Genomic DNA, 12,007 nt, shown 5'->3' with positions numbered 1-12,007 from the left:
TCTATTTCAAATCAACCCCCGAGTGAAAAACCTGCCCGACCCACCCCTTCCCTTAACCAAACCTGGTCCTTCACACAGAGGTGATTCTCCTGCAGAAAGACCACCGCCCTTTCAAGCTTCTGAGGTGCGTGAACACCCGCGACCGTTTAACCGGCTCATTCCATCCCCGGACGTTCTATGTTACCAGCCTTATGCCTGCAATCCCCTCTACTGTCCGTCAGCTTCCCCACTTAACTCCCTCTACCTTAATTCCACCCTACCCACACCTAGCCCCATCCCAGATGGCCCCATTCTCTGTCCCTGACCATGTCATCTCTCACCCCGCCACGTTGCAACAACCCCCCCCCCCCCTCCACCCTCTCCCCCCAGTGACCATATTTGAACCCTTTGGCATGGGGAACATGTTGCCTTGAATTATTGAGTTTCTTTCATAATTTTGGAAATGAATGAGCCTATCTCAAACACTGGTTTGGAAAGAAACCACTCCTGATGCTGGAGAGATGCGAATGATCGGATGGTTGGCGTTTCGTTTCACATATTTTTAAAATTCTGTTTTCCAGTCGCCCAGACATTTTTCCATAAGCCGCCCGGCGGGCTGTACTCCCTGCCTTATTTATCAGAGGGCATTTCAGAGGATTCCTCCACTCTCAGTCGCTCAGAATGGTGGGAGGTGCTTTTCTTCATCAAGAAGTTGGAACCAAAACAGCAGCAAGAAGCCGTTGACATCATCAGACAGAACCTGGAAGATCAGGTCAGAACAGAGCTACATGGTTTGTGATACAAGGTTTAGCTGTATCAACATTCGTTCTGCTGCAATGCACTCTTGCCTGATTTAATGTGCCATCCCGATATTTAACAAAATGCACCAGGCTATGATAGTTTTTCAGGGAGTGCAAAAAAAAATTGTGTATGAATTTAAAGAAATAACTCGCTGAGCAAAAATATAGACCAATGCCAAAGCAATAAATTGGTAATATTTTTAAAAAGCATGATCAATGAAGGTAACGAGTGTGTGAAAGTAAGTGTGTTTGGCTCATCCCAGTCTCTGTGTGGGTGGGTGTGACCAATGTTGGTGTGTGGGAGTGAGTGTGTTTGAGAATCTTGAGACTGGTAGTGAGCAGACATAGCACATACAGTGCAGAAAGAGGCCATTCGGCCCATCGAGTCTGCACTGACCCACTTAAGCCCTCATTTCCACCCTATCCCCGTAACCCAATAACCCCACCTAACCTTTTGGACACTAAGGGCAATTTATCATGGCCAATCCACCTAACCTGCACGTCTTTGGACTGTGGGAAGAAACCCACGCAGGCACGGAGAGAACGTGCTGACTCCACGCAGACAGTGACCCAGCGGGGAATCATGGGCGGGATTCTCCCCTACCCGGCGTGACGGAGGGTGCCGGCGTAGGGGAGTGGCGCCAACCACTCAGGGGTCGCGCCTCCTCCAAAGGTGGGGAATTCTCCCCACCTTTGGGGGCCAGCCCCGCGCCGGAGCAGTTTGCACCGGTAGACTGGCGCAAACACCCGGCGCAGTCGGTAGCGGGGCTGGCCGAAAGGCTTTCGGCGGTCGGCGCATGCGCCGGCAGTGACGTCAGCGGCAGCTGGCCGCTGACCTCACTGCCGGCGCATGCGCGATGCGGGGTTCTCCTCCGTGTCCGCCATGGCGGAGGCCGTGGCGGCGCGGAAGGAGAAAGAGTGCCCCCACGGCACTGCCCGCGGAGTGAGCGGGGGGCCCTGATCGCGGGCCAGGCTTCCGTGGGGGCACCCCCCTGGGTCCGATCGCCCCCCGCCCCCCCCAGGACCCCGCTCGCGCCGCTGAGTCCGCCGTTTCTGAGGTGGTGTACACCTCGGCGGCGGGAGAAGGCCTCCCAGCGGCGGGACTTCGGCCCATCCGGGCCGGAGATTTAAAGGTGAGTTTAAAAAAAATGAAATCCCGCCGGCGCCAGCTGTTTTCACAGGCTGCCGGCGGGATTTGCACAACGCCGGTTTTTTTTTTTTTTTTTTTTTTTTTTTTTAAATTTAGCGTACCCAATTATTTTTTCAATTAAGGGGCAATTTTAGCGTAGCCAATCCACCTACCCTGCACATCTTTTGGGTTGTGGGGGCGAAACCCACGCAGACACGGGGAGAATGTGCAAACTCCTCACGGACAGTGACCCAGGGCCGGGATTCGAACCCGGGTCCTCAGCGCCGTAGGCAGGAATGCTAACCACTGTGCCACCGTGCCGCCCACAACGCCGGTTTTTTACCGGCGGGAGAATTAGGAGACCTGCGGGAGCGGAAATCACGCCGCTTCCCGCCAATTCTCCGACCCTGCGTGGGGTCGGAGAATCCCGCCCCAAACCTGGGACCCTGGTGCTGTGAAGCCACGGTGCTATCCACTTGTGCTACTGCGCTGCCCCAAACACACATTGTCACACACTTTCTCACACACTCTCTCTCGTTTCCCCACCACTTCCCCCACTCCCACACTGCCCACCCTTGCCCTGTGGGGCTCACTTTACAGTGTCTTGCATTGGAAGAAGCTCCAATAAAATGTCGTACCAAAGAATTTAATGTTACATTTTACAAAAGTCAAAATGGTCATGCTGGTGGCATACAACAATAGAAATATCAGCATGTCTTCTTTTCGAATTATAGATGTGTGGACAATGGGCAGTAATTTTTCTGAGTCCATTTTGTTTTCCTTCTGCAGATTTGTGAAATGGACGAGAGCGTGTTGATTCAGTTGGTTGTACCAGCAGAACTTGCGCAGAAGCTGCTTCAGTTCCTGAGCCCCTTTTGCCCATCAGCCTACCTGAATGACCTGGAGTGCTCCCATGTTTATACCAAACACTGCTTGAAGAGGAAAGGGTTAGATCAGGACAACCTCACCAGTGCATTAACCAACATCGACTTAATCTCCCTGCCTGGCACCACTGGCTTGATCTCCTCTGGATCATCTGCCTCCCAGCTAAAGAAAGCCAACAAAGAAGCTTCTCCAGACCTCGCCAGCACTGCCGCTATTTCAACTAAAGATGATGCCATGCAGCCAATAGAGATGGGTAGAATGGAGGAGTTGGAGTTACCAGATGATCTTGAAGAGAAACAGAAAGGTGAGAATATCTGGTGCAGGTGGGAATCAGGATCTGAATCAGATTTACCCAGTACCACTCCCCTGCTAATCTCCCCATAGCCCAGCACGTTTTGACGGAGCAGTTTACCCAGTACCACTCCCCTGCTAATCTCCCCATAGCCCAGCACGTTTTGGCAGAGCAATTTACCCAGTACCACAACCCTGCTAATCTCCCCATAGCCCAGCACGTTTTGACGGAGCAGTTTACCCAGTACCACTCCCCTGCTAATCTCCCCATAGCCTAGCACGTTTTGGCGGAGCAATTTACCCAGTACCACTCCCCTGCTAATCTCCCCATAGCCCAGCACGTTTGGCGGAGCAATTTACCCAGTACCACTCCCCTGCTAATCTCCCCATAGCCCAGCACGTTTTGTTTTGCAGACAGTCCAATTCTCTCTTTAAATCATAGAATCTCTACAGTGCAGAAGGAGGCCATTCGGCCCATCAAGTCTGCACCGACCCTCTGAAAGAGTACCTCACCTAGGCCCATTTGCCCGCCCTATCCCCGTAACCCCATCTAACCTGAACATCCCTGGACACTTATCATGGCCAATCCACCTAATCTGCACAGCTTTGGACTGTGGGAAGAAACCGGAGCACGCGGAGGAAACCCATGGAAGAAAGTGCAAAAATGCGCCAGGGGCCACACTTCAGGAAAGATGTGAAGACATTAGACATTGACGAGAATGGCTGCTGGGATGAGGGACTTTTGAGTCCTGTGGATAGATTGGAGGCCAAACTAGGTTTTATAAATGTTCATGAAAGCATCCTTGCTTTTGCACTGTCTCTATTTGTGAAACTCAGGCTCTCAGATTCACCGCTTGCTCAACCTGCCTGCTACTTTCAATTGCAACGATATTGGCCTCATCAATCCTCGACTCTTTGTTAGTTAAATGCAAGTTGTCGATAACTGTGCTGCCTTTCCTTAATTAATCCACACTTGTTCAAGTGACTGTTAATTTTGTCCTGGATTATTGTTTCTAAATGTTTCCCACCTCCTATCGAAGAAAGATTGAAAGATTATGGCCAGAGCTTCTACAATTTCCACCCATATTTCCTTCTATGTTCTTGATCAGGTTCTGGTGACTTATCAAATCCAGGTACGCTCAGTGTCCTCCTCTTCATTTATTTGCCCACTCAGTTTCTCAATTCCCACTTATTTCACAGCATCTTCCTTGCTAAAGAGACAGATGCAAAGTATTCCTTGAGGATCTCAGCCATGCCCCTGCCTCCAGGTGTTGGCCCCGAATCAGCTCCAGTCCTCCTTCACAGAATCGCATCTTTACAGTTCAGTTCATCAAGTTTTGACTGGCTCTCTGAACGAGCATTCTACCAAGTCCCACTCCCCTGCCTTATCCTCATAACCTTGCACGTTCTTTCATTTTAGGGGGCCGCTTCTTTTCTTCAGTGATCCTCTGCTAACGAGGAGCTCAGTGTTACTGCTCATGGGTTCTGTGGGTACTTGCATGACTGACGAGCCTGATCCTAGAGCCGCACCTTCGACTGTGTCTCCGGGAGCTGGGGTTGGTCCTTGGATTCTTGATCAATGGTATTCCTTTTTCAGGCTCGCTTTTCCGGGATTTTCCTGTTGTCGGGTGTCCTCAAAGAATAGCCTCCTTTCAATTAGGAGGTTCCTCCAAGTAAGTCTCTTCTGGGCAAGGGTCTCCCTGGCATTGATATCTATGTTGCATATCTTGTGGTAAGCCTTCAGGGCATCTTTGAAGTGCTTCCTTAGTCCTCCTCTTGTTTTGAAGCCTTCCTTGAGCTGGGCAAAGAAGATTTGCTTTGTCAGTTAGGACTCTGACATCCTAAGCATATAGCTGGCCCAGCAGAGTTCCTTTTGGGTGATCATGGCCTCGATGCTGGTATCTTGACTTCTTCAATGACACTGATGTTCGTAGGTCTGTCCTCAGACAGCGTTGATGGTACCTCCAGGGCCTTGACGTGGCGTCTGTACGTAGACCAAGAGATGGGACGATGACCACCTTATACACAAGGATCTTGGTGTCAGCACAGATGTTGTGGTTGTCAAAGACCCTCGTCCTTAGGCATCCGAAGGAGCTGCTCACAGATTGGATATGGTGTTGGATTTTCACATTGATGTCAGCCTTCAAGAAGGGATGGTTTCCCAGGTCTGGGAAATATTCCACATTTGGGAGGGTTTCTCCATTGATGTTGATGGATGGAGAGACTGGATCTTGCTGTGCGGCCGGTTGAGACTCAGAGCAATTCTTTGGTATGCTTCTGCGAGGGTGTCAAGCATGGCTTGGAGATTCTCCCCAGAGAGTGTAGGTGGCGAAATCATCTGTAAACTGATGTTCCACAATTGTCAGTGTCGTGTTCGTCTTGGATTTCAACCGGTTGAAACGTTTTCCATCCATCCTGTAGACTGTGTCCACGCCACTGGGAAGCTTGTTCTTGACAAGGTGAAGGATGGTGGTGATGAAGATGGAGAAAAGGGTGGGGGTGATGACACATTCCTGCTTGACTCCAGTCTTGACCTCAAAGGTTTCTGTTTTATTGCAGTCAGTGAGGACTGTCACCGATATCTTCTTGTGGGGTAATTAATAATCTTTATTGTCACAAGTAGGCTTACGTTAACACTGAGTGTCTTTAAGACGGAGATAGATAGGCTCTTGATTAATAAGAGGATCAGGGGTTCTGGGGAGAAGGCAGGAGAATGGTAGAGCAGACTCGATGGGCCAAGTGGCCTAATTCCGCTTCTATGTCTTATGGTCCAAATAAGTTACTGTGAAAAGCCACTAGTCGCCACATTCTGGCGCCTGTTCGGGTACACAGAGGGAGAATTCAGAATGTCCAAATTGCCTAATAGCACGCCTTTCGGGACTTGTGGGAGGAGCACCTGGAGGAAACCTACACAGACACGGGGAGAACATGCAGACTCCGCACAGACAGTGACCCAAGCCGGGAATCGAACCTGGGGCCCTGGCGCTGTGCAGCCATCTTGCTAACCACTATGATACCGTGCTGTTGGAGGATGTTGATGAAGTTCTCTGGACAACCATTCTTTTACAGGGTCTTCCATGGCACTTCCCGATTGACTGAGTCAAAAGCCTTGGTCAGATCGATGAAGGCTATGCAGAGTAGTTGACGTCGCTCCTGGCATTTCTCTTGACGTTGCCGAGCAGTGAAAATCATGTTGGCTATTCCATGGCTTATTTGGAAGCCACACTGGCTTTCCGGAAGGATTTCTTCAGAGACTCTGAGAAGTTTGATGGACTCTGGCAGTATTGTCACTGGGCTAGTAATCCAGAGGCCAGTGGCATGCTCTGGGGACCAGGGTTCAGATCCCACTGAGCCAAATAGCGAAATCTGAATTCAATGAAAATCTGGAATTAAGAGTCTAATGATGACCATGAAACTGTTGTTGATTGTCGTTAAAAACCCATCTGGTTCACTGGCCCTCTAGGGAAGGAAATCTGCTGTCCTTACCTGGTCTGGCCTACATGCGACTCCAGATCCACACACAGCACTGTGATTGATTCTTAAATGCAATCTGAAATGGACGAGGAACTGCCTCAGTATAAGGGCAATCAGGGATGGGCACAAATGCTGGCTTCATGGTGGAAGACACTAATAACAATCCAAAAAGAAATCATCATGGGGCAGAAGGGAGGAAGAGGAAATAAGTACAGTAACAATCATGAGGGTAAACGTGCTAGGAAAACTAATGGAGAAAAAGGCCGATAAGTCCCCTGAACCGGATAGATTGCATCCCAGGATATTAAAGGCAGTCGCTGCAGAGATAGTGGATGCAGTGGTAGTAATCTTCCAAGAATACTTACATTGGCAGTTTTCCAAAATTTAACACCTTTATTCAAAAAAGGAGGTAGCCAAACAACAAGTAACTATCAACCAGTCAGCTTAACTCTGTGACTGGGAAAATGTTAAGATCCATTATAAAGGACGTAATTATGCATTTAGAAATACATAATATAATCAATCAGTCAATTTGACTTAATGAAGGGGAAATCATGCCTGACAAATTAATTAGAATTCTTTGACGTGGTAATGAGCAGGGTAGATGAAAGTGAACCAGTAGATGTAATATACTTAGATTTCCTAAAAGCGTTCGATAAGGTACCACACAAAAGGCTACTTATGGCTACCACACAAAAGGCTACTTAATAAGCCCATGGTATTGGGGGTGGTGTATTGGAATCGATAGAGGATTGGCTAACTGATCGAAGAGAGTTGGGATAAGAGCATTTTCAGGATGGCAGCCAGTAACTAGTGGAGTGCCAAAGGGATCCGTGCTGAGGTCACCATTATTTACAATATATATTAATGACTTGGATGAGGGAAGTCAATGCACTATTTGCCCAGTTTGCGGATGACACAAGGATAGGTGGGAAGGCAAGTGGTGAGGATGATACAAAGTCTAAAGACGGATATAGACAGGTTAGGTGAGTGGGTAAAAACTTGGCAGATGGAATATAATATAGGAAAATGTGAAGTTATTTGGTAGGAAGAATAAAGGAGCTGTCTATTATTTAAATTGAGAAAGTCTGCAATACAGAGGGATTTGGGAACTTCGCGCATAACTCACAAAAAGCTAGCATGCAAGTTCAGCAGGTAATTGTGAATTCAAATGGAGAATTGGCCTTCATTTCAAAGGGAATGGAGTATGAAAATAGGCAAGTCTTGCTAAAACTATACAAGGCACTAGTTAGACTACACCTGGAATAATGTGAACAGTTTTGATCCTCAAGGCTGAGATAGCCAGATTTTTAATTATTAAGAGAATAGAAGGTTAGGGGGATAAGGCTAGTTTGATTGGCCGTGCTAAATTGCCCCTTAGTGTCCAAAAGGTGCGGTGGGGTTATGGGAATAGAGCAGGGACGTGAGCCTAGGTAGGGTGTTATTTCAGAGGATCGGTGCAGACTCAATGCACCCCCTCCCCCAAAGTTAAGAACTTTAACACTTTGCTCAGAACAATGTGTTTCCTGAATTTGTAAATTCTGCTGCCCTAGGTGAGATGGGGACTCCACTTTGACCCCTCCATTTCTCCATATTTCCTCTTTCCTCAGAGCAGGGACTCTTGCTAAGATGCACCTCTGGATGACTGTTGGCAGCTGGCTCACGTAGCTTCTTCTGGTGTAAGCATTTCTGGTAATTAACTGCAGGCCATTCCAACGCAAGTGAACTAGTTCCTATCATTGTGCAGTATTAGCATGTGTGCTTTCTTGAAAGTCTTAATATATTTCTATATGTATATATTTCTATATATAATATATATATATATATCTTGTCTTTCTTTGTATACATTTAACCCCCCCCCCCCCATCTTATCCACCTTTCCTTACCCTTTCTCCCCATTGCTTCTCCCTTCCCTTCCCCTCCCCCATATCTCCATCTGTCACAGTTCACCCTCTGATGTTAGTTTCCCTGTTGTTTGGCCTTTCACATCTTTTGTTCTCTCTGGGGACTGCCATTAGCACTCTTTCCCCTGGGTTTCTGTTGCTATTAGCACCCGGTTTCCCTGGGTTTCTGTGGCTATGACTCATCTTTCATTCTCACTCCACAGTATAAATAGTTCCCACTCTCTCTGTCTGTTAGCTTTGACAGAGTCATCTGGAATCGGAACGTTAGCTCTTTTCTCTCCCTACAGATACTGCCAGACTTGCTGAGATTTTCCAGCATTTTCTCTTTTGCAACAATTGTTTATTCTTGTCTGTCACAAGCAAAACGGGAAAGGTGGGCAATCCATGGCTTACAAGGGAAATTAAAGATAGTATTTGAGCCGAGGAAAAAGCAGAAATGTTTGGGAACGCAGGATTGAGTGAGAGGGAGGTCCCAGTGGGATTAAGGATAGAATCTATGTTACTAGCGCTGGAAACAGTGCTACAGCTTGAATAAAGATCTTGAACTGGAATGTTGAGTATCGTCTGGTCAGTCAGGGGAGTGAGGTACACTATAGTTGAAAAGCTGTGAAACTCCCCTAAAATGGAATATTAAGTGGAAAATATGAAATGGTCCATTTTTGCAGGAAGAATAAAAAAGAACATTGGGCACAGACCAGGACTGCACGCTATTGCAAGGCAGATACCAGGGAATACTGCAGTGCTGCCTCAATAGAGACAGAAACACTGCCTCCCCATGGAAGACCCAACTGCAACAAGGAGGCCATTCAGGAAACCACTAATAAGAGCAGTTGGAGGAGGGAGACTAACTCACCCATTAGTATTCCTCTCGAATGTGACCTTCTGATATATGATCCCTAATAACCCTAGCAAATAGTTCCACAAGGTTCCAGTCTGTTCAGGTGCAGCATGCCTAGTCTGGACAACTCCCATCTCCACAGAGCCTGTCCCAATGTCTCTCCAGCCACACTCATTTTCCATGTTCACTTGTGTCTGGCACTGAGAGTCCAATGATATATTATCTTTGAGATCCTTTTTCCTAGTTTCCTTCTTAACTCTGACTGCAGGATCACATTCCTTTATCTGCCTGGGTCCATATCTGTACCTGATTGGTACAGATATGGACCACGATTGCTGGCTGTTCTCCCTCCTCCCTCAAGATGCTGTGCAGCCAATCAGCGGCATCCCTCACCTTGGCACCAGGAAGGAAATAGGCAGTCCTGAATTCATGCCTGTGGGTGCAAAAACACCTGCCCGGTCCATTAACTATCAGACCCCCGATCACGATTGTTATCCAAATATTCCTCCTGTCCAGCTGAGCCAGTCATGCTGCCATGGACTGCTCTGGGTATTCAGAACTGAATACTGGTTGCAGAGCGAGATGAAACGAGGGGACACCTGCACAACGTGACTGGTCCTCCTTAACTGCTCGGTGGGCACTCGTTGCCCGCCCTTAAGCTGTGGGATGGCAACATGTATAAATGTGCTATCCGTGAAACCCAAACTTGTGACACAGTGATGCCAGCTGCTGCTCAAGCTCTGAAACCCTGACAAGATATGAACTAAAGTCATTTTTTTTCCTCCCTTAGTGTTCAACTGCCCAAAAGTGACTGGACGCAAGACTAATTTGGAGAAGATCGGGGAGATAGTGGAGATCATGAAGAAGTCAAGCTCTGATATAAGTTTGCAGGTTGCAGGTTTCAAGTTCATTACTAAAATGTTGGAGGATGACAGCACACGAGAAAAGCTGCCTCTTAAAATCGATTCTGGCCTTAACCAAAGGGACAAGCTGATCAAAGTGCTGGTGGAGGAATTGACCAATCTCTCCAAGGAAAAGCCCCTGGTTGTCACCTGTTTGCGGTTGATTTACATCCTGATGCAGCGATACGACTGGAGAGCACTGTTTGCCACAGAGGGAGGAATCAAGAGTGTTCTGTCCTGTATGCAAGAGCACAAGAATTCCGCCCTTGTTCAGCAGGCTGCTCTGGCAGTAAGTGAAGAACCCAGTGGAGGAATGGTTCCTTCTTTTTGCTTTCCTCTCATGAAGAAGCAGAGTGCCTTCCTCGGGGGCACGCCAATTAAGATTTCAAATATAATACTCATTATTTAGAGATTGTATTGTTTACTCCCCAGCCCACAAGGCTATTGATGGTTGATGGCCTGTCCTCTGTCATATATGTTCGGCCTATTTAACAAAGCAATTTAAAATATGCACAAGATCCCCACAATTCTAGCCTAGAAAATTAAAAGTCCATGACCCTTGTATCAAGGTTATGGTATGGGCTGGAATTTATGCCTGTCCTCTGTTCTTTCTCAGTTCAGTCTAGCCACTGTTACTTCCAGTGCTGAGCTAATTAAATTGCAGCTCTTCCCCCTGGGTTCAATCCTAACTTCTGGTTTTAAATCCTCCTTTTACACTCCTGCTGGCTTGTTGCTAATTTCAAATCGGTAGAATGAGAGTCAGGAGGGGGAATTGGCAATGGAGAAGCACCGACAGTGTCCGATATGAGAGTCAGGAGGGGGAATTGGCAATGGAGGATAGATAGATATAGATAGAGAAATACAGCACAGAACAGGCCCTTCGGCCCACGATGTTGCGCCGAACTTTTGTCCTAGGTTAATCATAGAATTTTGGACAATTTGTCATGGCCAATCCACCCAACCTGCACATCTTTGGACTGTGGGAGGAAACCGGAGTACCCGGAGGAAACCCACGCAGTCACGGGGAGGATGTGCAGACTCCACACAGACAGTGACCCAAGTCGAAATCGAACTTGGGACCCTGGAGCTGTGAAGCAATTATGCTATCCACAATGCTACCGTGCTGCCCTTAAGAAGTTAACCTACACTCCCTTATTCTACCCTAATCCAAGTACCTATCCAATAGCCGTTTGAAGGTCCATAAATTTTCCGACTCAACTACTACCACAGGCAGTGCATTCCATGCCCCCACTACTCTCTGGGTAAAGAACCTACCTCTGACATCCCCTCTATATCTTCCACCATTTATCTTAAATTTATGTCCCCTTGTAATGGTGTGTTCCACCCGGGGAAAAAGTCTCTGACTATCTACTCTATCTATTCCCCTGATCATCTTATAAACCTCTATCAAGTCGCCCCTCATCCTTCTCCGTTCCAATGAGAAAAGGCCCAGCACCCTCAATCTTTCCTCGTATGACCTACTCTCCATTCCAGGCAACATCCTGGTAAATCTCCTCTGCACCTTTTCCAAAGCTTCCACATCCTTCCTAAAATGAGGTGACCAGAACTGCACACAGTACTCCAAATGTGGCCTGACCAAGGTTTTGTACAGCTGCATCATCACCTCACGGCTCTTAAATTCAATCCCTCTGCTAATGAACGCTAGCACACCATAGGCCTTCTTCACAGCTCTATCCACTTGAGTGGCAACTTTCAAAGAACAATGAACATAGACCCCAAGATCTCTCTGCTCCTCCACATTGCCAAGAACCCTACCATTAACCCTGTATTCCGCATTCAGATTT

At 47.6% G+C, this 12,007-nt stretch overlaps 1 protein-coding gene across 2 annotated transcripts in view; it reads left to right on the top strand.

Annotated features, from left to right (window-relative positions):
* Window positions 1–473: 473 nt before the first annotated feature.
* Window positions 474–12,007, top strand: part of LOC119966977 (cullin-9) — a 176,785-nt gene continuing 165,251 nt past the window's right edge. Inside the window, exons 1-3 of one of the 2 annotated variants that reach the window (XM_038798952.1) lie at window positions 474–751; window positions 2,698–3,097; window positions 10,091–10,491. In XM_038798952.1, the coding sequence (XP_038654880.1) occupies window positions 515–751; window positions 2,698–3,097; window positions 10,091–10,491 (1,038 nt within the window). In that variant the 5' untranslated portion in view covers window positions 474–514. The remainder of the gene's footprint in view (window positions 752–2,697; window positions 3,098–10,090; window positions 10,492–12,007) is intronic. The other variant, XM_038798951.1, reaches the window with a different exon arrangement.

This window comes from Scyliorhinus canicula, chromosome 6, assembly GCF_902713615.1.
Source record: "Scyliorhinus canicula chromosome 6, sScyCan1.1, whole genome shotgun sequence".
Classification (NCBI taxonomy): Eukaryota; Metazoa; Chordata; class Chondrichthyes; order Carcharhiniformes; family Scyliorhinidae; genus Scyliorhinus; species Scyliorhinus canicula.
This window is presented reverse-complemented; position numbering and strand designations above follow the sequence as displayed.